Below are 25,448 nucleotides of genomic sequence, written 5' to 3'. Positions count from 1 at the left end.
TTCGTCTTCTGTGAATTCATCTTCTGCATACCGGATACCTCCTCTGAAGCTTAAAATAACAGAATCTATTCAGAGATATTTTCTTTTTCTTTTCCTGTGAAATTGCTAAAACATTTAGCAGAGGGTAATTAGATGATTTTTTAAAAACATTGGATTAACCTTTGTGTTTAATGGCTTTAACATTTAGTTATTTGACAGAATTGCCTAAATTATGGATTTGATGTATGAGAAAAGTATTTAGATGAATTTTATTTGGTAAGAAACTGATTGTGACTAAGTGTTGTAATGAATTCTCAAAGATTTAGTCGTATGTGGAATAAAAGGTTGCTTTTTCTCTTGACAATTTAAGTGATCTGATGACGTGTATATTTTGGTCAGTCATCTCAGTTTAAGAGATGTTTGTGATGTTTGCATGTGGTTTCCTTTTTGTTTAAAAGCAAGCATTAAGCAGGATGAAAAACATTTGGTATCCGTACACTTTAAAGTCTTTGGTTTGCACTTTTAAATGTTTTCTTTAGAGGGGCTTTATAACCTGTAATATCTGGTGATCAGAATGATTTTGCATAGAGCACTGCAACTATTACATATTTACGTATTATATTCCAAGTAAATTTTTTACTGTAAAATTTATTGAACTTGCTCTTCCCAGGTGTAGTAATAGGATTAGTTGGGATTAAGACAGGATTAGTACTTGTTTTAGCCCCGAATTAATTGAATCGTGTCAGAAATACTATTGTTGGGTGGGTAAATTCTTTGATTACATAGAATTAATACCACACCATGCTTGAAGGTTGATCAGCACTGTACCTGACATTTAATCCTAGAGAATTCTTGCTAGGTATATTTTCCAACTAGGAAATAAAAGATGCACCCTAATTTGGGTTTGTCAAACTATGATAACCCCTTAAAATTAAAAAATAAATTTTTAAAAAGATTGTATTTATTTATTTTGAGAAAGAGGGAGAGGGAGAGAATCATCAATGCGAGGTTGCCTCTCACACACCCCAACTGGGGACCTGGCCCACAGCCCAGGCCTGTGCCCTGACTAGTAATTGAACTGGTGACCCTTTGGCCCTCAGGCCAGCACTCAATCCACTGAGCCACACCAGCCAAAGCTAAAAATAAAAATTTTAGTTATAAATAATATGTTTTTATAGAAAATTAGAAAATATAGATAAGAAAAAAAAGAAAGCTAGGCATTTATAATCTTACTAGCCTAGGTAACTACCGTAATACTTTGATATATATTTTTCTAGATAACTTTTTGTGTTGTATATATACAAAATATATATAGGTAAGTTAGACTTTTTCCTCTCTTTAGGTACTTTGCTTCTCCCTGGGCTAATTTTCTCTCGAAAAGATGCTTGTTTTGTCTTATTCTTTAGGACTCAGTGTAAATGTCAGTTCTCAAAGAGAGCTTCCCCAGCAGGGGAAGTTACTGATAACTTTCTCTTTCTTGTACAACTAGACTGTGAAGTCTGAGAAGTAGGGATCTTGCCTGTCTTAGTTAATGCTGTATTCCCAGTGCCCAGAAGTGTCCTTGGTATATAGTAGGTACTAAATAAAAGTTTGAATGAATGAATGTTTAATATTATAAAAATAGGATAAGATTATATGTGTATTAGATACTCTGGAAAGAGAGGTAAGATATCTATGTCTATATATCTGTCTATACACATATGTATGTCTGACTTTAGATTGCTTACAGTCTAGAGGAAAGGTGGAAAATTTAATACATAGTACCACTGAATGTAGTTATGCGCCGTGATGAGAAGTAACAGTAATAAGGAAGCACACAGTAGGGATAGCCATCCAAATTGGGTGAAGAGTTATGAAGAGAAGTCTTTCTGCAGAAGTAACAATGTAAGCATTTTGTAACCATGTAATTTGTCAGTTCTTATCATCTGTAATATACTTTATTAGTGTTTGAGTAGTATTTTACCATATGTAAGTACCAGAGTTTAATTAATATCCTATTATTAGATATTTAGGAAATTTCCTAAATAACTGTCATGGCTATTTTTATGTATCTTCAGGTATTTCCTTAGGTAATTTTTACTTGGGAATGGAATTTTGGGGTCTGAGAATGACAAATATTTTCAAATCTTTTGGTACATATTTATTTTAGAGGGTACCAAATTGCCTTTCATGAAAGTTGTGCCAGTTTATACTTGCAGCAACAGTACATGAGAATGCCAATTTTTTTGGCCAATTTGGTAGGCAAAATGGTGTCTTAAGCTCAATTTCCCTTTGATTCACCTGTATGTATTATAATAACGTGTAGACTGACAGCAAGATATGATGAGCTTCAATATAGATTTCACAGTGGTTGATGAACAGGTACACCGTTCTGTATGGCATCTGTGAAATCAGTTGCTCCTGTATTTCCTTCAGGTGTTTGATTGCTGGTCATACTAAGTCATATCTGACCTTGGCCTTATCGACTCTAGCATAATCTCCAGGTCAGAATATTATTGTACTTGAAGATTTTTTTCTCATTCATTTTATAAACATGTAATGGAAAATGCATAGCAACTGACAATAGGTGTTTTAATTTGAGATCAAGTACCTTAAGAAGCTTGTATGTTGACACTGGACCTAGCAACTAACTTCTTTTTAATTATTGTGGCCAGAAACATCAGATGAAAATGGTAAAACCCAGAGAGCCGATGATTTTGTCTTGAAGAAAATAAAGAAGAAAAAGAAAAAGAAACACCGAGAAGATATGCGAGGAAGACGCCTTAAAATGTACAATAAGGAAGTACAAACTGTCTGTGCTGGCCTGACGCGCATCAGTAAGGAAATCCTCACCCAAGGGCAAGTAAACAGCACTTCGGGAGTCGATAAGGAGTCCTTCAGGTATCTGAAGGACGAGCAGCTCTGCCGACTAAACTTGGGCATGCAGGAGTATCGGGTACCCCAGGGAGTGCAGACGCCTTTCATGACTCACCAGGAGCATTCTGTTCGCAGAAATTTCTTAAAAACAGGTACTAAATTTAGCAGCTTTATTCATGAGGAGCACCAGTCCAATGGTGGCGCGCTCGTCCTCCATGCTTACATGGATGAACTCTCGTTTTTGTCTCCAATGGAGATGGAGAGGTTTTCTGAGGAGTTTCTTGCTTTGACATTCAGTGAAAATGAGAAAAATGCTGCCTACTATGCTTTAGCAATAGTGCATGGAGCGGCTGCTTATCTCCCGGACTTCTTGGACTATTTTGCTTTTAATTTCCCCAACACTCCAGTGAAAATGGAAATTCTGGGCAAGAAAGATATAGAAACAACCACCATTTCAAATTTTCACACTCAGGTAAGGTGAAATCATTGTTGAAATTATTTTGTAAGTCCAGTTGCGGTATCTCAACAGTACTAACCTCATTCTGTGGCATAGCACATTCCAGCATACTTTCGATAACAGTTCATTCTGGTAAATGTGGTTTGAATTGTTTCTTTCTCGAATTGGAAAACCTTGATTGCTGAATTGGGATGAGGCTTATTACTTGCTTGGTCTAAGAAACACTCTATACATGTTATACATGATTACAGGTCTTTATGGAAAACCAGCTTGAAAACGAATCCATTCTCTCACGGGTCTGGTAACATTAGTATGGAAGGTGTGATTTAGATCTGGTAGCCTCAAGGTAACGTCAGTAAACTTGACCTTTTGTGTCCTGATAAAACACATGAGGGCAATGGCTTATTTATTTGCCAGGTTGTTGCTGTTTTCCCCCAGTAACTTGTTGGCAGTCTACCCCAGAAACATACTTCCTTTACGTGACTTGGAAGTGTCACTAGGAAGACCGCCGTAGCTGCTGCTCCTTGTCTGCGGACCGTCGCAGGCGAGGACGTTTTCCGAAGCCTTGCTCAGGCAGCTAGGCTTAAGTCAGCAGGGAAACCTCTCCTTCCTAAGCCAGTGCTCTTTAACCGGGCGTTTTTTTCCCCAGTGAAGTTATTTTAGGGCATAAAATGAAGTTGATAATATGTCCTAGTATTTTTTTCTTGCTTGTTTTTGTCATAAGGATTATAAACATGAATGGCCAGCTATAAGTTTGTGTTATCAATATAAATTGTACACAAGTTTAGTGGAAAAGGTTGCACTCTGTAGAGACTTACGATTACATAACCTGGTTTTTTCAGGTTATGTAATACTTTGCTGCCATTCTTTTCCTTAAGATTTTTTTAAAAAGTCAGTAGACTGTTGCGTCATAAGACTCTCAGCTGCCTGTGTTATAGTGGTTTCAAGCCACTTCGATCGGAAACCTCTTCTAACTTAAATCTTTTTAGTAATTCTTACCATTCTTGCCTCCAGTGAGGGGAGTATCCAGTTCAGATTTATGAGCTTCAGAATTTCTCTAATTGAAGTTCTCTCTGCAGTAGAGAGAGCAGGAGCAGCCAATCTGGAGAGGTCGCAAGATGGGGCTGCCCAAGATGTTGGAACACGATGTGCAATAAAGGGCTTCGTCTTGGATTTTGGCCTTGTTACCACAATCAGGTACCGAAGTGCTGACTTTTGTAGTAGATTTTGTTTTTTTTCTTTTTCCTTTTTTTTAAGGAGTTTTGCCCCTTGAAGGTTAAGGAATCCTATTTTTACCAATATTGCAGAAGGAACCGAAAGTAGTCCATAGTCCCCGTGAGTCCCTCTTGAACCAAGAAAGATATTGCTGAGAGCACAGTTAACGCGCTCTGTCATTTTTTTGGTTTAGAAAGATGCAGCACGTCTTCTCTTCTGATTGACGGTTAGACCAGCAGGCGTGTCTGAGAAATAAGCCAGGAACTTGGGGGAAAAAAGTGTTGGTTCTGTGAAGGTGACTTTTCAACTTTAATATTAATCTACAGTGGATCAAGATATTTAGATACCTCTTCCTGGCCTTTTAGCTAAGATCAAGTGAGCATATTTAAAGCAAATATCTCTAAATAATTCCCTGCTGATTTTTGTCCTCCAGTTAATTTTTTTAAATGGAGCTGAAATTTCACTGACTGTACCAACAACTTACCTTGAGATTTACTTTGATACTTACAAAATAACCATTTTTTAAGATCATATCAGATTAGTTTTAAATTAGATATCATTAAACACTTCAGCCACATGAGAATATTGAAGACTGTTGAGTAAGTCTCATGCTGTAGTGATCTTGGCACTTAATTTTATTTCTGAACTTCGAGTCATTGGAGAGAAGTGCAAGGTGGGTGTGGAAGAGGAGGTTGGTGTAGCCCATGAGACTTTGGCACATGCTGGGATGGAAGCTAACACAATAGTTTGCATTTATTTAGTTCTTTGTGGTTTATCAAAATGCTTTCACATTCATATCTGAATATTTTAAACACAACCCATGTGGTAGGTAAGCAATTTTATCCGTTTTCCATCAAAGAAACTGAGGCTTGGAGATGTTCATTGTTATCCAAGCTCCTGTAGCCTTGAAGTTCTGTTAAGTCAAAAATAAATGGAAGTAAGTTTTTAATTACCTTAGAGACAATTATTGGAAGTTATAATTTAATTATGTAATCATAATAATTATTCATGAGTGTATTTCAAGATCGTTTAGCAAACACTTACTGAGAACCTGCCACGTACCGCACATTCTGTTCTTACAAGGACTGACTGATGCGCCAGGTCTTGTGGAGGAGATGAGTGGACCAGCGGTTACAGTGCAGTCTGACAAGCAGTAGCATAGAGTACACTCAGGGAAAACAGCTGTGAGTGGGGGCACGGTGTGTGGTGTCATCTAACTCAGACTCAAGGTCATTCGAAAAGGCATTTCAAAGCATATCGTGCTTGAATAGTCTGTGAAGATTAGTACGTAGCTTAATAAGGGCATTAAAAGAATAGCCTGTGCAAACACACACACAGGCGTTCAAGGATGTGGTGTTTCGGGAAGCTGCAGATGGCTTCTTATGGCAAGGATACATGCCCACTGAGGGAGTAGTGAGGGGTCGAGACCAGAGAAATAGACAAAATTAAGATTGTGAAGAGCTTTATCTGCTGTGCTTGAAAGGAAAAATTAGTACTTTTTCTTAAAGGTTATGAGGAATTGTTGGTGAATTTTAATAGGGCTGTGTTACCAAGTTATATTTTGCAAAGATTACACAGTAGTGTGGAGGATGGGCCTGAGGAGGAAAATGGGATTTGAAGCAAGAAGACTGGTTAGGTTACTATGGTAACCAGACAGAAATAATTCATGTCCAAACTGATATTGATGCTAGAGAGGAAGGAATGAAATTTGAGAAATGACTAGAAGACGGGATTATTCGCACTTGGTGAGGGAGAAGGGTAGGGGTGATTTGGACAATGGGCTGGTGGTGCTGCTGATCACAAAGTCAGTTCAGGGGTGCAGAAGCTGGCTTTTGGGCGGAAGCTGTTGAGTCGTGTTTGAGATATTTTGTGTTGGGGGTACTTGTGAAGACTGTGGTTAGCCATGTCTGTTGTTAGGCAGTTAAACATATGGATCTAAGGTGGGGAGACATGGCTTGGCTGGAGATGTAGAAGTTGAATCCATTAGCATAAAAGTTGACCCTGGCTACAGCGTTAGAATGGAAAAGAGAGAGAGCAGAGAATGGAATCCTGTGGTGCACCCGTGTGTCAGTATGAGGAACAAGGGAAGAGATCAAAAAGAAAGGTAGAGGAGGTTTTGGAAACAAGTTTTCTAAGTTTTGTGAATGATGGAGTGAGTAAGTATTATATCCATATGAGGGATCGAGTAAGATGAGGATGGGTAAAATGCTACGTTGCTCACTTGGGAATTGAATTGGAAACATCTATCAAGAGCAGTGCTTTGCAGACCGTGGCCATCTTGGTATTGTAAAGTGCACTTTCTTTTTTGGAAGCTTGCTGCTTGCATGTGCTCTATGTGTGAATTGGGCATCGACTGTGAGCTTGCTAGAAATGCGTACTCCCAGACCCCTAATGAGATTTTTCCAATCATGATCCGCATTTTAACAGGATCCCCACGTAGTTTATATGCACATTAGGATATAGAAACACTACTTTAGAACTCATCTCTGTTAGCTAGGGGAAGTAAAATGTAATTTGTTTTGTGCAAGAAAACTTCTAGCTTCTGTTATTTATATATTTTTAAATTATTATAATTGCAAAGCTAGGATGCACATATAGGTGATTTTTGCTTTGCTTATTCTATAAAACTTAAATATTCTAACACCAAAGGAGGTAAGTTCCTGCTAAACCTTAATGGAAGCCCCAGGCTGATCCTCACATTTGACGTCTTAACTCTCAGCAGTTGAAACAAGGATAACCTTGTAAAGTGTGAGTTTTTACTCTAAAGGACTCTAAATAACGTACTGTAAAGTATGTTATATTTATAATTCTGTAGGATTATTCAGGTCCAGTTGGTTTTAGATAGTCATTGGCCAAATAGCAATTTTGACCAAACCATTTAAGTGTTTGTGGAATCTTTTGGTCATTTGATAGGGAAATATTAATGTTCACTTGGAAGTGTATTTTTCCATATATATATATTATCTATATAATATATTATCTATATTATATATATTATCTATATAAATAGATATAATTTGATTTTTTTTGCTTGGGTATTATATGGCACAATTGTTGGTGCTAAAAAACTTTTTTTCCAGTCCTCACCGGAGGGCATGCTTATCGACTTTAGAGAGAGGGGAAGGGAGGGCGAGAGAAGGAGAGAAACATTGATGTGAGAAACACGTCGTTGCCATCAGTTGCCTCTTGTATGTGCCCCAGTCGGGGACCAAACCCCCAACCTAGGTATGTGCCCTGATGGGAATCAGACCTACGACCTTTCAGTTTACAGGACGATGCTACGACCCACTGAGCCACACTGGCCACGGCCAAAACTTTTTAAATGGATTTAAACTTTGAAGTGTTCTACAATAAGTATGCCATATTTGGCTCCCCTCCATATAAAAACTTAATGGCAGCTGATAAACTGATTAAAAACCCAGATATTCTTCTAGTCATCGTATGGACTAGCAGGATTTTAGAGTAGGGGGACCATTTCCAGGCCTTTGTCTTCCAGAGGAGGAAGGTCACATTTTGCCTGTGACCTTTCCGAGGTTAGAGAGTGGCAGTTCTTTCTTCAAAGCGGAATTGTTTTTTCCTGTCTTTAAGTGGTGTTGAATCCTATGGGCAAGGTTTCAGCAGATTTTAACCTGCGTATGAAATGTGGAGTGTGACTTTGTGTGTAGAGACACACACAAAGGGGCTTTATGGCCTGTGTTTCTGACAGGCTTCCGGATGCTGCTGATGTTGCCAGCCCACACACCGGCAGGGCTGTAGGTCTTAGGTTCTGTGCGTGAACTGCAAACAGGCAACAGAAAGCCACTGAAAATACAGTGGAGTCAAGTGGGGAGTGGTTTGAAGTGTCACTGTCTGGGGCGGCTTTCACCGGAGAGCCCCTAAGTCTGTTGAAAGGTGTGTGTGGAGAAGGGGTGTGCATGCGTGTGTGCTGGGAGCCAGGGAAGGCGGTTAAAGAGCGAATCTGCTATAATAGGGCTTTTTCTCTTCACCTGGCAAGCGTGTGTATTTTAAGTTGTGGGGTTTTTTTTAAGTTTCTGTGTGTGTGTGTGTGTGTGTGTGTATAAAATATTGAAGTCTTTTTACCAGGGATCATACCTCTTTAACTTTACTGAGAAGTTCTTACAAATGTTACTTTTATTATTACAACATGGTAATGCCTCCTGTTCCAGAGAAAATCCACACATGTTATTTCTTCATTTATTGTGCATTGTGGCAAGGCCTAACATGGGTGGATTTGGTGCTTACCATGTTTAATTAATACTGTTAACATTTTGTAGTGAATTGGTAGTACTAGCAGAACCAGTAGGGTGCTTTGTGGTTTGGTGGTAACTAAGAGAAACTCTTAAGGAACTACGCATCAATGTGTTATATAAAAGAAAAAGTATGTTAAGATGCTGGGTTTATAAAATAAAACAGCATAAAATGATAGCTTTGGTCCTTTTCTTCTGTCCTTCTAAGTACAGCATCTAATCTCCCTGTTGACTCAGAACGCTTTCTCACTGTAGGTTTTCAACCGCAAATGCCTTTCTATTATTCATAGGTCACAAGATTAGGTAAAGGCTGCTGGGTAGCTTTTTCCTTTCTGTTTTTTAAACAATCAGCTTAATTAGGTTTCTCCTTGAAACGTGAGTTCTGTGAGATAATTATCGCCCCCCCCCCGAGGGTTTTTCATACAGTGTATTTCTAGCTGAGTGCTAAGTTTTGTATTTAATAATTTCAAAAATCCTCATCCAAGGATATGTGCCCTTACAGGAAATCGAGCCCGCGAGCCCTTGGTGTACAAGGATGGTGCTCCAACTGAGGCACCCGGCTGGGGCAAGAATTCTTTTTAGAGCCATTTTAGGTTCACAACAAAGTTGAGCAGAAGGCACCGAGCTCTCTCAAATACCCCTCGCCCCCACCTATGCCTAGGCTTCCCTAGTGTCCGCATGTTCTGCGAGTGGTACATTTACTGCAATTGGGTCCCCTGCTGACACGTCACATTACCCGAAGCCCAGAGTTTGTGTTAGCATTCACTTGGTGTTGCGCACTCGCTGGGGTTTGAATTACATGCATCTGTCATGGGAGCAGACAGAGTGTTCTCACTGCCCTGAGAATCCTCTGTGTTCTGCCTCTTTGTGCCTTTCCTCCCTCCCCCAGCCCCTGCCAAACACTGATCTTTTTACTGCCTCCACAGTTACACCTTTTCCAGAATGTCATGTACTTGGGATCACGTACAGGGTGGGCAAGAGTAGGTTTACAGTCATGAGTATGCAAAACACAGTTTGTTCTTGTATTCTTATTTATTAATTATTGTATCATTTTTCCATATGAACTACTATAAACCTACTTTTGTCCCACCCTGTAGTATGTAGCTGTTTCAGATTGGCTTCTTTCACTTAATAATACACATTTTAAGGTCCTCCATATCTTTTCATGGCTTAATAGCTCTTTTCTTTTTAGCACCAAATAATACTCCAGTGTACGGATGCAGCCCAGTCCACCCATTTACTTACTGGGGGACATCTTTAGTTGCTTTCAGGTTTTGGCAATTATGAAAAAGCTGCTATGTTCTAAGTTTTTAACTGACTTATTAAAAGTTGCATGTTTTGGCAGCACAGTCGATCTTATTTAACTCTCAGCAGTTGATAAAAGATAACTTTTTAAAGTTGAGTTTCTAGTCTAAAGGGCTGTGTACATATTGGCAGAGAGCAATGTGTATAGTACTCAAATATAAGTTTTCAACTTTATAAATGTCATAAATATATTACATTTTTTGAATGCATGCGAAGCTAGGTGGTGTTTTCGTAGCGGCATTCTCCCCCATGATGTCACAGCCTCTTCTCCCCATTTCTCCTTCAGCAGTTACTGAAGGGGAGTTCCCCTGGCGGGCATTCATGTCCGCTGTTTCCATGGCACTGCTAGTTCTTCTTTCCTTCGGTCCCTACTTGCTTTCCTCCAGTTCTCCTAATACTTGCTTCTTCCCTCACTGTGCCCCCAGGACATATTCTTTGGGAGGTGGCAGGGCTCAGTTTGTTCTTTGCTTTTGAATGCTGTTTCCAGGCCAGAGTTTCTCAGACTTGCCAGATCCTAAGATAATCTGGGGTTGTTAGTTTCAAACACATAATAGAATCTTAGGTTCCTCTCATGGAAATCCTGATTCAGTAGGTCTGAAGTGAGGCCTACTCACTTATTTATCTCACTTATTTATCTCACTTATTTATCTGAAGTGAGATAAATAACTCAAGTAATTCAATTCCTGTGATCAGGCAGGTTTAAGAAACGCCATTTAAAACTGCATACCATCTACTACTATTATATCTGATTCCTTTATTTGACCTGTAGATACCATTTTCTTAGAATTTCATAGCATTGTAAATCCAGGGCTCTTGGAGGTAATCTTGTCTAAACTCTACCCAGTGCAAATGTTTTTAAACATCAGTTTTGCATTATTTTTCAGGAGCTTGTCTCTATAAGGTTTCATAAGGCTTCCAGTGGGCCCTGTACATTGTCCGGGAAGTGTAATTCATTTCTTTGGTCAGCTTGCTTTCCTGCCCCTCACGATGACTGTTCAGACTTTGCAGACATCTTTTCTTCATTCCCTCCGGTCACAATAAAGAAGGTATCCCGCCTCCTCCTGGAGAGCTAATCCTTCTGTGTTCTGGATTCATCCCTTGCCTTGTTTAGGGTTTTTTTTTAATTGTTACAAAATACACATAACACCATTTACTATTTAACTATTGTAAGTCTCTAATTCACTGGCATGCAGCACATTCACAGTGTTGTACCACCGTCACCAGTGTCCATTTCTAGAAGGAAATTTTCCCAGACAGAAACTCTGTACCCATTAGTTTAAGGTCTTCACCCTCCCCCACCCCTCTAATCCCTCCTTTACATGTGAAGTGCAAATTATATGAAGTGAATTCCTGCTTTATATTTTCCTTATTTTAAATAAAATAATAAGCTTTTTCTTTCTCCTCAGAAGTAAATTCTTATTCTGACTGTAGTTTATCATTTCAGTGTATCTTCTAATATTTTGCTGTGCGTGTGTGAACAGAGAAATAATCTATGTATTTTGTGTGATTTAATACTTTTCTGAGTAATATGTTGCATGTATCATTTTGCAGATTGCTGTGGTTCAACATTGCTTTTGAGAATTATGTTGCTACATGTAACTTGAGTTGGTTCATTCATTTTAACCACCGTATTTGGTATTTTGTCGCAGTTTATTTATTCTCCTATTAGACATTTAGGTTGCCTACTGTTTTGTAACCTCATGTTGCAGCGAGACTATATGTAGAGGTCTGTCCTGGGTCACATGTCCTGTGTGTATCCCTTGTATCCTGGGATTTCTGTTTGCCTTTTCTCCTGTTCTGGGACTCCATGACTATTCTGTTGGCCACATTCAGTGACTCGGAGGAGACTTGGTATGTCTAAAGGTCTGTCTGCAGTTACACTTGATTGGTAGTTCAGGGGGCACGTTAGGACTTCTAGCTGGAAGATGTTTCTCTCCAGATACGTAAAGGCCGCACTCCAGTGTCTTTGTCCGAGCTTCTCACGTTGCTGTGGGGAAACCCAGTGTTGTCGTGAGTCCCGGTGCTTTATTTGGTGCTTTGTTCGTTCTCTGTGGGAGCTTCCGAGTCTCTGCTGCACAGTTCCAGAAACTGAGGTTAGTATGCCTCGAGATGTGTCTCTCGTTGTTGTCTGTAAATGTATAATAAAATATTTCATACATACAAAGTGGAATAAAGAATAATGACAAACAGCTACCTATGTTCTTGGTGCTTGGTCCAAGAAATAAAACATCAGTGCAGTTGAAGGCCACCTGGATTCCCATGATTTTCTTAAGGCTTATTGGTGTGGGCGTTTTTATATTCATTCTGATGGGCAGTAGTCCTTTTCAATACGGAAACGCATATCCCGTTACAGAACAGCTTTGGGCGCGGGGGAGGGTGAACGATACACTATTACTGAAGGGACCCACCCTTGTGCTCTGGGGGTCCCTCACCCCATACTAGGTTTGTCTTGCCCACAGCCAGGGAAAGACATCTCTCAATGCCAGAGACCAGTGAAAAGGAAAGGGATTATTTAAATAAAGAGTTACGCAGACTTAAAAGTAATGACTTCATGTCTTCATTGAGATCCCGAAGTCCTTTAGAATACCCACAGACACACAGTCCGCCCTTCCCCCTCTGCCCAGTCTGGGTACCAGATTTCAGGAAAAGAAATAGAGGTCCATGGTTCTCTGCCCACGCTGCGTGGTTCCGAAAAGATGCCACATGGCTGCCGCACCTGGGTCTGGGCGTCTCCCGCGACAGAGGAGTCCGGAGACAGAGCCAAATAGATGCAGGCGTTCGATACATAAAGATGGGAGCTTCTCAGATTGTTGGAGGCAGAGAGAACACAGTGTTTTGGACATCAGGGTGCCTATGTAGAGTGACATCTTGGTATCCAGTGATATCACGTGGGGTCAGAGATGGAAATGTAGAAAATGGAGACATAAACGTACTAGAAGAAAAGTGGAAGAATTCTCATCACTTTGCAGAGGATGGGGTCTTTTATAAGTATGACCAAAGCAAAATACAAATCACTGGAAACAAAGTCAAAAGACAAATTTTAAAAGTTATTGACAAGTCCTAAGTCATATGTGGCAAAAGATTAAACCTTCCTAAACTATAGAGCTCTAGAAATATATGAGATACTCACAACCCAGTATGAAAATAAGCATTGCGAGTGCATGGAAAAAGAAATACAAGTGGCCCTGTAGTCCCCTATCCGAAAAGATATCCAGCTTCATTCCTAAGAAAGTGAAGTTAAAACTAGTAAGATGCCAGTTTTTACTTAACAAATTAGTAAAGATCCAGAAGTTTCTATTAATGAAGTTGTGGGGCAATACTTACTTTAAAAAACTTTAAAAAATTTTTTCCATTACAGTTTACATTCAGTATTATTTTGTGTTAGTTTCAGGTGTAGTATAGTGGTTAGACAATACATATTTACAGAGTGTTCCCCCCGGTATTTCTGGTGCCCACCTGGCACCATTCATAGTAATTACAGTATTATTGACCACGTTCCCTGTGCTGTCCTTCACATCCCCGTGACAGTCTGGTAACTGTCAACCTGCACTTCTCAGTCCCTTCTCCCTTTTCACCCAGTCACCCAACTGCCCTCCTTGCTGACAGTCACCAGTCTGTTCTGTGTCTACGAGTCTGTTTCTGTTTTGTTTGCTTAACATTCAGTTTCTCACATCGCCTGTGGGGATGAACATTGTTTATACAGCCTGTTGAGGGTTGCTCAGCGTTTTCATCTTAAAAATTCTCCCTGGATCCTTCATCTCCCTCGAATGACCAGCTTCCTCTTTTTCCCAGTGAACTTCTCAAAAGGCTTGCTGCCTGCATCTGTGGGCTCCGTTTCCTCGCCTCTCCTCAGCCCGCACTGGTCTGGTCCCCGCCCTCCTAGCTCACTGTCCAGTGGTCATTCTGTCTTCCTCTTCCCTGGGGGCTTGGCAGCATTGCAACCAAGCTCTCCCGGAAGTGTTTTCTCACTTTGCATTTGTGATGATGCTGTGTTCTCTTAGTTTTCTTCTTCACCTCTCTGACTACTGGACAACCCCGTTGCATTCTTTCTTGTCAGCTTTTCTTCCCCTTTTGTGGTTTTCTAAATTGGAGTTTCCCAAGACCCCTCCTTTTTGAACTCTGTGTTTCTTCCCGTCAAGTCTCTTTTAAGACTGAAGTTTCAATTAACTGGGATTTATATCCTCAGTCTAGACTGCTTCTGATTTCAGACACGGCTCCCTTCCTGACATACCCACTTGGTGTTTCAAGGGTACTTCGTGTTCCTATTGCTGCTATTACTGGCTACCATAAACATAGTGCCTTAAAACAGCACGGGTTTGGTCTCTTGCTGTTCTGTGAGCTCTGAAGGAGGATGGTGTGTTTTTGTTTTGCCTTTTTTAGCTTCTGATGGCCATCTCACTTCCTGGTTTGACGCCCATCCCTGCTTCCATCCTCACATTGCCTTCTCCTCTCTAATCACATCTCCCTCTACCCCTCCTTACAGGGGCTCTGATGATTGCATTGAGGGCCTACCTGGGTGATCTAGGGTCCTCTCCCCATCCCCAAAGCCTTAACGTAGTCACAGCTGCAAAGTACTTTTGCCGTACGAGGTAACATGCACAGGCTCCCGAGATTAGTACCTGTCTTGGGGAGACATTACTCGGCCTACCACACCTTCAAGTTCATCCTGTCTAAAACTGAAGATACCGTCTCCCCCCAAACCTGGTGGTCCTCCAGTGCAGAGGCAGGGTTCTCACCTGGTTGCAGAGCTGGGACCTGGCAGACGTCCTTGACGTCCCTTTCTCTTTTCTGTCACATCTTTCTCCCAGTCCTGACTGTTTTATCTCCTGGGTATTTTTAAATCTTTATTTTTCTTTCTTTCTTTCTTTCTTTCTTTATTTTTTAATATTTTATTTATTTATTTTTTAGAGGGGAAGGGAAGGAGAGAGGAAGAGAAACATCAATGTATGGTTGCTTCTCGTGCATCCCCTGCTGGGAACTGGCCCCTGCCGGGAACTGGCCTGCAACCCAGGCATGTGCCCTGACTGGGAATTGAACCGCGATCGTCTGGTTCGCAGGCCCGCGCTCAATCCACTGAGCTACACCAGCCAGGGCTTTTCTTTATTTTTTTAATTGGATCACCGCTATTAGCTTAGTCCATTGTTTTTTATTTAGAATATTTCAGAAACCTTCTGGTTGGTCTCCTCTCCTTCAGTGCCCCTCTGAGAAAATGAAACAAAACGAACAAAAACCCCAAGCTTCTCTCCCCTAAAGTGTAAAGGCAAATCTGATAACTTTCCTTCCACAACTTTAGACCCTTTAGTGATTTCCTGAAATTCTTCAGTTTTAAAAAAATTTATTGAGAAAGAGAGAGAGATTGAGATTGAGACCAAGATTGACTTGTTGTTCCTGTGTGTGTCCTGACGGGGGTTGGGCTTGCCAGCTTTCCACCCAACGGAGTGACCCAGTCAGGGCCCCCAAGGTGCTTTGTGTGGTCCTCAAGGCGCACCACAGTCTNCTGATAACTTTCCTTCCACAACTTTAGACCCTTTAGTGATTTCCTGAAATTCTTCAGTTTTAAAAAAATTTATTGAGAAAGAGAGAGAGATTGAGATTGAGACCAAGATTGACTTGTTGTTCCTGTGTGTGTCCTGACGGGGGTTGGGCTTGCCAGCTTTCCACCCAACGGAGTGACCCAGTCAGGGCCCCCAAGGTGCTTTGTGGTCCTCAAGGCGCACCACAGTCTGGGTGCAGCTCATTTCTTCAGGCTCATCTTCCCTCCCTCCCTCCCTCCCTCCCTCCCTCCCTCCCTCCCTCCCTCCCCTAGAAAGGGTGAAGCTAGGGATTTTTGTGTCCTTGAAACTTGCTCTACAGATTTTTGCTCAGTGTTGCTTTGAGAAACACCCTGCGATCGTAGATCAGGGTCCTGTGTTCTCTTTCACAGCACCTTACACATTCCATTCTGAAGACTTGTCACTGCTTATATTGAAATGTTTAGATTAGTGTCTGCCTCTCACTACTAGACTAAGTTTCCAGGAGCCAAGAATGTGTCTAGTTTGCCATATGTGTCTTTAGGACAGTGTCTGGCATATGCTAGACAGTAAACTTTTATTAAAATAACGATAAAGCCCTGGCCAGTGTGGCTCAGTTTGTTGGAGCATCATCCTGTAAACTGAAAGGTCACAGGTTGGATTCCCTGTTGGGGCACATACCGCACCTAGGTGGTGGGTTTGGTCCTCTGTCTGGGCTCATGGAGAGGCAACCAATCAGTGTTTCCCTTTCACATCGATGTTTCTCTCCCTCTCTCTTCCTCCCTCCCTTCTCCTCTCTATGAAGTCAGTAAGCATGCCCTCCGGTGAGGATTTAAAACAAGCAAGCAAGCAAGCAAACAAACAAACAAACAAACTTGCCCTGGCTGGTGTGGCTTAGTGTATTGAGTGCAGGCCTGCTAACCAAAGGGTCGCCTGTTTGATTCCCGGTCAAGGCACTTGCCTGGGTTGCAGGCCAGGTCCCCAGAAGGGGACATGAGAGAGGCAGCCACACATTGACGTTTCTCTCCCTCTCTTCCTCCCTCCCTCCCTCTCTGAAAATGAATAGATAAAATCTTTAAAAAAACCCCAACAAAACCAGAAGCAAACCAAGTGATTAAGGCTTTCCTATAGTTTCTATTCTTTATTTAAATGTGTGTAATTCTGCTCTGTGATAAACATCCAAATATTTGAAAATTATTGTGTCCTCGCTTTAGTCTTTTCAAGTTAAATACTTCTGAATTACTTTTAATTTCTTTACTCTTTCTCCAGTTTGTATGGTTTTTGAGTCACCATCATCTTAATTGCTTTATTTGAGGTGTGTTCTAGTTAGAGAACTTCTGTAGCCCAGAGCACGGAGATAATCTGCATGTACCTTGGCCACCCGGAGCATTGTCCTTAAGTACACAGTATGCAATCTAGAGGCCATCCCACTGCAGCACAGAGGTTTATCTCACAGACGGGGCTAGAACAGAGTAAAAGTTTCTGGAGCATGAAGTCCACAGGTCTTCTGTGAGGCCATCCGGGATTCTGCTTTCCTTCTGTCTTTAAGTCTTGCCATTCCCTTGGTGTTGTCATACACATGGTCGAAACTGGCCCTGAAAAGAAGAAGTGGAGAGCAGGCCGCTTACTTATTAAGACATACTCTAGAAATTGCATATGTAACTTACCCCAACATCTCATTCATTGGCTGGAACCTAGCCCCAGGCCACAGTCAGCTGCCCAGGAGCCTAGCCCAGCGGGAGGCCCAGCCCAGCAGGAGGCCCCTGGAAGTGTCCTCCCTGAAAACAGGGGCAGTAGATCAGACGCCTGGGAGGTGATCGCAGGTTGCTACATGGGAGTCACAGTTGGTGCCTGTAGAATTTCTGGGGATACATGCCGTCCATCTTCTAACTGTGCTGTTAATTACTGAAATGCGGCACAAACATCAGCATTTATTTTAGAATTTTACTCATGTGATAGGCACTCTTAATCAGCTCTATTTATTACCACTACTTTTTTTAAACTAGAGTTTAATAGCGATTACTTCATTTCTAGTCTCAGCAAACGTAAATTTAACAATTTACCTTTTTTGGGTTTACTTTCCCTTTCCAAATAGGAAAGGACACTTCAGATTTGTTTACGTCACATATTAGTTGTCCTTGGTGTTTGCATTTTAAGTTGTTTTCAAGTTCAGTGCTGTTGAGTGAAGTGGTATTTAAATTAGGAAAATTTGGAGTTCTGTGATATAAAAATACTAATTCAGTCTCCTCCCTTCATGTGTAAAATTTAATGTGAACTCCTTCAAAATATTGTGTTAAGAGTTGCATAATCTGAAAGCTAGCAGACCCAGTGAATTGAAAATTACCAGGTGGCAGTGTACTTTAGGATTGGTCTTGAGTTACATGAGCTTAAAATTGTGATAAGTCTTTAAATTTTTTTTCTCCCATAAGATGCCATCATTATGCATAATTTGGAAGCCTTTTTTGGTAAAGGAACTTCAGATAATTGGGAGAAAGGGAAACCTCCAACTGGAGGTTTTGGGGGGAGACTGGTATTTCTTATGGCGTGTGAAAGCATTCAATTTCCAGAACTGGTGTGGAAGGTTAAGTCTGCTTTAATCACTTGGCTGGGACTAATGCTCAGAAAAGCCCCTTTCCTTCCTCTTCCTGTGCTCTGCCCCTGTCCACCCTCCTTCCCAGTCTGCCTCCCTGGCTTTTCACAGCATGCTGACTGCGCAAACGGATGGAAGGTAGCGAATACAAACATATTAGCTACATGTTCCTGCTGCTTAAAGGTCATCTAAGGTGACCTTGGGAGAAAGTTTTATGAGGCAGTTTTAAAAATCCCTGATGTTTGAGAATCAGATCTAAGACCTTTTCTCTGTGTGTATGTATATGGGGGCAGTGATGTTAAATTGTGGAAGAAACAGTGGGTTGGTTCGAGAATGCTGCTAAAAATCCAATAGGAAAGAATCATGTAAGAAACACTAGATCGTTCATGCTCTCTGTTGAGGCAAAAGAGGTGGCATTTAAGAAAATGCCCTGGCTGGTGTGGCGCAGTGGGTCGAACGCCTGCCTGCAAGCTGAAGGGTCGGTCACGGTCCCAGGTTCACTGCTCTGTCGGGGCACGTGCCTGGGTTTTGGACGAGGTCCCTGATTGGGGGTGCACGACAGGCAACTAACTGATTATTGATGTATCTCTTTCACACTGATGTTTCTTTCCTTCTCTTTCTTCCTCCCTTTCCCTATAAATAACATCTTTTAAAAAATAGTAGCAATTGGTTTTGTCTTGAGTGTTCACTAGAGATCCACCTTATAAAAAGGTATACGTTAGGGTTTTCAATTTAATCTCCATCTTAACTAAGGTGAAAATGCTAGGTTACTGATTCAAGGTGGAAATCCTGGTTAATCAGCATTTTTAGACTAGTCATCTGTATACACAGGCTCTGGCTCTACCCTTTAGACTCATTCTACGTTGGAGGTGGGCCCTGGCTGGTGTAGCTCAGCAGGTTGGAATGTTCTTTTGTGTACCAAAAGGTCATGTGTGGGTTGGATTCCTGGTCAGGGAACATACCGAAGGTTGCAGGTTCAATCCCCAGTTGGGGCACGTATGAGAAGGCAACCAGTTGATGTTTGTCTCACATTGATGTCTCTCTTTAATTCTCTCTCCCTCCCCCCACCTCCTTCTCTAAAAGCAATGGGAAAAAATGTCCTCAGGTGAGGAAAGAACTAAGTAACTAACTAAATATGAGGTAGGAGTTTAAGAACATCCAGAAAATGACTCAAAGAATAACACCAGATTGTATTGATATTGGCAGATTCCCTTTGAATGCTAGGGTTTTTCAAGGTACAAATTTTGTGTGGAATATGCCCTCAATTCACTAGAGTGTTGATACAGAGAAAATGTGTATGTGCTTGCAGGTAGCATTAGACTTCAGAAAAGGGGAGATCATGAAAGGTGAACAGGAAGAACAGAAGTCTTCAAACTGATCTTTGAAAGATAGATAAGATACGGTTTGACAGCAAAGAAGACTCTGCCCTAAAGTTCCAATAGGGCAGATTCAGGAGACAGGTCGTTGCAGGTAGAAACGACTCGGGCATGAGTTGGACAGGGAAAAGGACAGCCTGCCCAGGGTGGCCTTAGGTGGAAGCAGTGGGAGCCGGGCCGGGAGCAGCCTGGCCCGATGGCGAGGGCTCTCTAGTGGGGAGGACAAAGTGAGCACGGTCTGCCCTGCCCATTTTGGTTCTTTACTGACATTTTCCTAAACAAAGATCACTTGAAAGTGTTTACAGAGCTCAACAGTTACTATTCTCAGAGAAGTGTGAGTAAATCTTAGTGTCTTCGGTGTTTGAGATGTTGGGACCACAGACTAACTTGCGTCTCGGAGTTTCTGTTCATGGAACATACACCAGTGTATTCGTCAGTGTGCTGGGTGCTTTTCTGTAACTGCTGGCTTTGTCCAAGGTGCTGACTGTTGAGCTCTTAGTAAGTAGAAGAAATAGCAGCATTGGAAACAGTACCCTACTCTCACTGTTCGATTGTGCGATGGCGTCTTCAGCCCCGTCTCCCCTCTCTCGTGTGTGTCTCAGGTCAGCAGGACGTACTGCTGCGGCACCTACCGGGCGGGCCCCATGCGGCAGATAAGTCTCGTTGGCGCGGTCGATGAAGAAGTTGGAGATTATTTCCCAGAGTTCCTCGATATGTTAGAAGAATCGCCATTTCTGAAAGTGAGTGTCAATTCATAGTATTAAAACTCCAATTATTACTTAAGTGGGCACTTTTCATTAAAAATGATTAAGCTAATTTTGTCTGGTTAAAATGAAATTATTTTCATTTAAATTATTTTATTGTTCAGTTGGTTAAAATGAAATTTTATGCAGTGTTTTGGATAGAATTGTTTTAGTACAAGATATTTCTTTTGTATATGTAAACTACTGTCAAATACGTTTATTTCTTCCTACACGTACACAAAGTAAGCTTCTTTGAGATCTCTTCTGGGTGGGGAGGTCACTTGTAAACAGTCTAAACGTGTTTGTGATGTGCCTCCTCTGACCTGCAGATGACGCTGCCCTGGGGCACGCTCTCCAGCCTGCACCTCCAGTGTAGGTCCCAGAGCGACGACGGGCCGATCATGTGGGTGAGGCCGGGAGAGCAGATGATCCCCACGGCAGACATGCCAAAGTCCCCCTTCAAGAGACGACGGTAAGCCGCCATTTCCCTCTAAGAGCACAGTTGAAAGTCGGTTGCTTAGGAAAATGACTGAGACCTGAGCACAGTTTGAACATAGTTTGTCTGGATTGTGCGAGGAGCTGTTTTACTGAGTCTGCCTGTGGTCAGTTCTTCAGAGTGGGGCATCCTGCTAAAAACATTGAATTTTTACTACTTGTCTTAAAAAGTGGGACCTAACTGCCTGTGGGACAGAAGTCCAGACTCCTGTGTATGGTTGATACGGACCCTTCAGAATCTGGTCTCCTGCAGCAGCGCCTGCCTCTCGTCCACCTGACCACACAGCTCGTCTTCCCTCGGGGTCGTCGTGGCTCTGAGCTTTCGCTCTGTCCTTTTTCTTGGAATGGCAGCCTTTTGCCCATCTTCCTCTCTGCCTGCCAACTCTTACTAGATTTTCAGACCTCTGCTTAGATGTCACTTTACTTGTTAAGCTTTTCTTTTTCTTTAAAAATTTTTTCATTTATTTATTTATTTAGAGAGAGGGGAAGGGAAGGAGAAAGAGTGGGAGAGAAACATCAGTGTGTGGTTTCCTCCCACGTGTCTCTGAATGGGGACCTGGCCTGCAACCCAGTCCTGTTCCCTGACTGGGAATCAAACCGGCCACCCTTTGCTTTACAGGCCTGTGCTCAATCCACTGAGCTACACCAGCCAGGGCTGAAGCTTTTCTTTGTGCTTTTACCTAATTGTTTTCTTCTCTGGGTTTACATGTTCTTGTTTTTTGTTTTTTTTTTTAAACTAAATTATCAGGTCTTTAAGGACAGGGACTATATTTTATTCTTGGTGTTAATGATATCATAGGTGACCAGAGTTTGCTGAATGAAAACAATAATGTATTCTCCATAATGATTCAATTGGGCTAATATACTTTGTTTTTCAGGCAGTTAAACAAATGTAGATTAACTCATTCTAGTACTATGAAAAATCTCATATAATGAGACTGAAAATGGGTATTTGCTTAGGCTCCAAATAGCAACTCAAAATAAGGACCCAGAGGTAAGTAAGAACGGAGTGGTCTAGACCTCACCTTCAAGCTCATTGGAGAATGGTACCAGCGTTAAGTATGGAATAACCTTTGGTACTTGAGAGAGCGCATGAAAATGCTCTGTAAAAACTGGACGTGAATAGGAGGTGGTGGTGGAGTAAAACCTGGCAGGAAACCGATCTACAGCAGCTCTCTCCACCACGATGATGGATGGAAATGACTACTCTGTATTACTGGATTCTTATAAACTTAAAACAATTAGGTAATAGAAAGAAAACAAAAAGAAGGCAGAAATACCCATAATCCCACCTATGTAGGCTCATTAACTTTTTAAATTTTAGTCCATATATGCTCATAAGACTTTTTAATTCAGACTGGTTTGTGAAATGTTAGTCTGTATATCAGGAAGTCCGGAGAGGTTGTCTCTTGGGGCCGTATGGTCAGTGGTTCAGCGCTCCGTCCGGGAACCAGGTGTTTTCCTTTTTTCTCCTTCTGTCCTTTTTTTTAAAAATTACCTCGGCATTATACTAACGGTGGCTTCCTCTGTGGCTGCCGGATAGCTGTGGCAGTTCCAGGCACCACGTCTGGGCCTGGTTATAGGTAATAGAAGGAGAGACTGTCTTTTGTTTTTACTTTTCTCTTAAGAGCTAGAAAACCTCCAAGAAGTCTCCTTTGCCAATTTCCTCTAACAGCCAGAGTCAGTTCACCCTGTTCCCAGATCAGTCACTGGCACGGGGAATGAGCTCACCGGGACTCGTGAGCGTCTGAGATGCCAGGACCTTCAATATTACTGTAGAGTTGGATCTGACCTTTCTAGAAAGTAGTTCAATCACGGCTTGATAATAAGTATTTCAAGTTAAAGATTACTCAGCTTTTTTTCCCACCTCTGCTTGAGAATGAGGTCACACATGGGAGCAGATTCCTAATGAAAATCAGAGTTGCATCGGGAACAGGCTGAGGGAGCGCTGTGGGTGACCTGCCCGCAGCCCTCCGCACGGGTGGCAGGTGGCTGGTGTTTGCAGAATTTCACTTTAGTTTCCCCATCCTCAGCCTTCATTTCTGTCCAGTTATTACCATTGTACCCAAGGTCTGTTGGGCAGCCTGCTGCCTTTTTAGCTGCCACCTCCTTATCATTTACTTTAGGCCTTTGGCTTTCTCTTCTCAGTCTTGTTTGTCCGAGACACTTTTAATAATTTTCTATCAGTAATTTATATCCTTTGTTGCTTCTTATTCACTCCTTTACTATTACTTTAGATTATTATATTTAGAAATGTTTGAGCATGTAAAAAGCAGAGGGTAGTGTAAGCAGCTGCCATGTATTCAGTATCATAGCTATCAGCTCACAGCCAGTTGGGTTTCATCTGGACCCCTTCCATTCCCCTTCCCCGCCCCACCCCCACTGTGTTAGTGCAAAGCCTTCGCTTTCATTTTCATGTAGATACTCAGTTTGCCATCTTGAATCAAGCCTTGTAGAATGGTGTCAGAATTACAGGTGTTTTGAGAGTCAAAAATGACTCAATAAAGCAATATATAGCCTTGAATTTTGAATTGTGTTTTCTGTTGCTAGGCAACATATATTTCCAGAACTGGTGTGGAAGGAAACTCTATATATATATAGTCACATACTGCATTTGGGCCAAAGACACAGTTTCTTTACTATCATTACACACCAAGAGAGGAAGCCAGTCACATTAAACATTACAGTAGAGCGTATTAAATGCTAAAGATCAAAAATCATTGAACCCTCTTAGCCCTCTCCTTAATTTGAAATTTGGTATCTTGGCCGACTTTTTTGCCTTGTTACTATTAATACCTTTTTTCTTCCCTTCCCTTCTCAACCAAATCAACTCCAGATCAATGAATGAAATTAAAAATCTCCAGTACCTACCTCGGACCAGTGAACCCCGGGAAGTCCTCTTCGAAGACAGGACGAGAGCTCACGCCGACCATGTGGGTCAGGGGTTTGACTGGCAGAGCACGGCTGCTGTCGGGGTTCTGAAGGCTGTACAGTTTGGCGAATGGTGAGTCAGGGACTCGGCAGAAGGGTTGGTTAGTGGCGTCCAAGGAAATCTAGACTCAATTGAAAAGATGGGGGACCGAGTTTTAGAAAAATTGTAGAAGGCACAGAACAAAATGAAAAGTTAAAGTCTGAACCATTTGAGGTGTGCAGTTCAGTAGTGTTGAGTATATTTACATGTTGTGAAACAGATCTCCCTAACTGTTTCATGTTGCAAAACTGAAACTTCACACCCACAAAGAGTAATCCCCTTTTCTCCCCTACCCCAGCTCCTGCTAATTGTCATTCTCCGTTCTGTTTCTGTGAACTCAACTGTAATATCTTGAAATCAGTGGACTCATACAGTCATTGTCTTTTGTGACTGGCTTGCTTTAGTTAGCATCATAGCCTCAAAGTGCATAGTATCCTCAGGGGTCATCCGGATTGTGCCATGCGTCAGGTTCCTTCCTTTTAAAGCTGAGTAGTAGTCCAATATGTGTATATGCCACAGGGTGTTTACCTGCTTATCCGTCAGTGGCCACCTGGGTTGCTTCCACCTTTCGGCTGATGGAACAAATACTTGGTGTCCCTGCTTTTATCTTTTGGATCTATACCCAAAAGTGGAATTGCTGGAATATACGGTAATTCTATTTTTAACTTTCGTAGGGCCTGCCATACTGTTTTTCCGTAATAGCTACACCCTTTACATTCATTTGGGGCGCAGCTTTGACAAAGCTCATTCTAAAACTTTTTATTTTGCTTCATTTTCATATTTATGATGTCAGGACCTTCAGTATCATTATAGAGTTGGATCTGATCTTTCTAAAAAAATAGTTCAGTCATAGCCTGATAATAAGTATTCCAAGGCAAGGATTATTCAGCTTTTCTTCCCCTGCTCTACTTTGAGAAAGGGGGAGGGCGGATGTTTGTGTGGCCGATGACCTCGTGGGGTGGGGTGGTGCTGCCCCCCCCCACCCTACAGTGAGAGGACTGTGAGTGCGTGCTGCTGGTTCAGGAGAAAACTCTTTGTTTTTAGCCACCGTGGTCTTAGTCTGGTGACAGCTCATTTTCTTTTTTAAAAACAGCTGAAGCTGTTTTGGTGTTTTAAAGCTGATTGAAGAATCAAATGTATACTTTGCTCTTAGGAGCTACATGTCTATTCCTGTGTCAGAGTAGCAGTTCCAAGAACAGAAACACTGAAATTTGTTGTCATTTTCTATCACCTGATTGTTTCTAAAACTTAATTTTGTTAATCTTAGGAGTGACCATCCTCGCATAACCAAAGATGTGATTTGCTTTCACGCCGAGGACTTTACTGACGTCGTGCAGAGGCTGCAGTTGGACCTCCACGAGCCTCCGGTTTCCCAGGTGATGGCCCTCTGAGTGAGCTACTGGGGATACGTCTCCCCCCGTTTCATTCCGCATTTACCTTACAGCTGGATACAGGGGATAGTGAATTTAATTGTATTACCATTTAAGGCTTTCTATGGAGGGTGTCGAGCGTCCCTGACACAGCGCTTCCCAGTCAGAGTGCTTGCGATCCGTCTAACCTTCAGGCTGCCAGGCAGGGTCCGGCTGGGGGGGGGGGGCTCCTCAGTTCTGGCCCTGAGCAGTCTCAGCTGTGAAGCCCGTGGCCCTGGGTGCCCTCACCTGCGAAAGATTGGCACACTGAGGAAGCAGATAGATGTTGCTCTTG

At 41.9% G+C, this 25,448-nt stretch overlaps 1 protein-coding gene across 1 annotated transcript in view; it reads left to right on the top strand.

Moving 5' to 3' along the window:
* The window catches only part of RSBN1 (round spermatid basic protein 1), a 38,383-nt gene that overhangs the window by 8,901 nt on the left and 4,034 nt on the right, over positions 1–25,448 (top strand). Inside the window, exons 2-6 of the mRNA XM_037038718.1 lie at positions 2,634–3,307; positions 20,138–20,275; positions 20,608–20,750; positions 23,610–23,777; positions 25,012–25,120. Coding sequence (XP_036894613.1) covers positions 2,634–3,307; positions 20,138–20,275; positions 20,608–20,750; positions 23,610–23,777; positions 25,012–25,120 — 1,232 coding nt within the window. The remainder of the gene's footprint in view (positions 1–2,633; positions 3,308–20,137; positions 20,276–20,607; positions 20,751–23,609; positions 23,778–25,011; positions 25,121–25,448) is intronic.

The sequence above is a fragment of the Sturnira hondurensis genome, unplaced genomic scaffold, assembly GCF_014824575.4.
Source record: "Sturnira hondurensis isolate 20B ecotype Veracruz unplaced genomic scaffold, ASM1482457v3 Scaffold0024822, whole genome shotgun sequence".
NCBI lineage: Eukaryota > Metazoa > Chordata > Mammalia > Chiroptera > Phyllostomidae > Sturnira > Sturnira hondurensis.
This window is presented reverse-complemented; position numbering and strand designations above follow the sequence as displayed.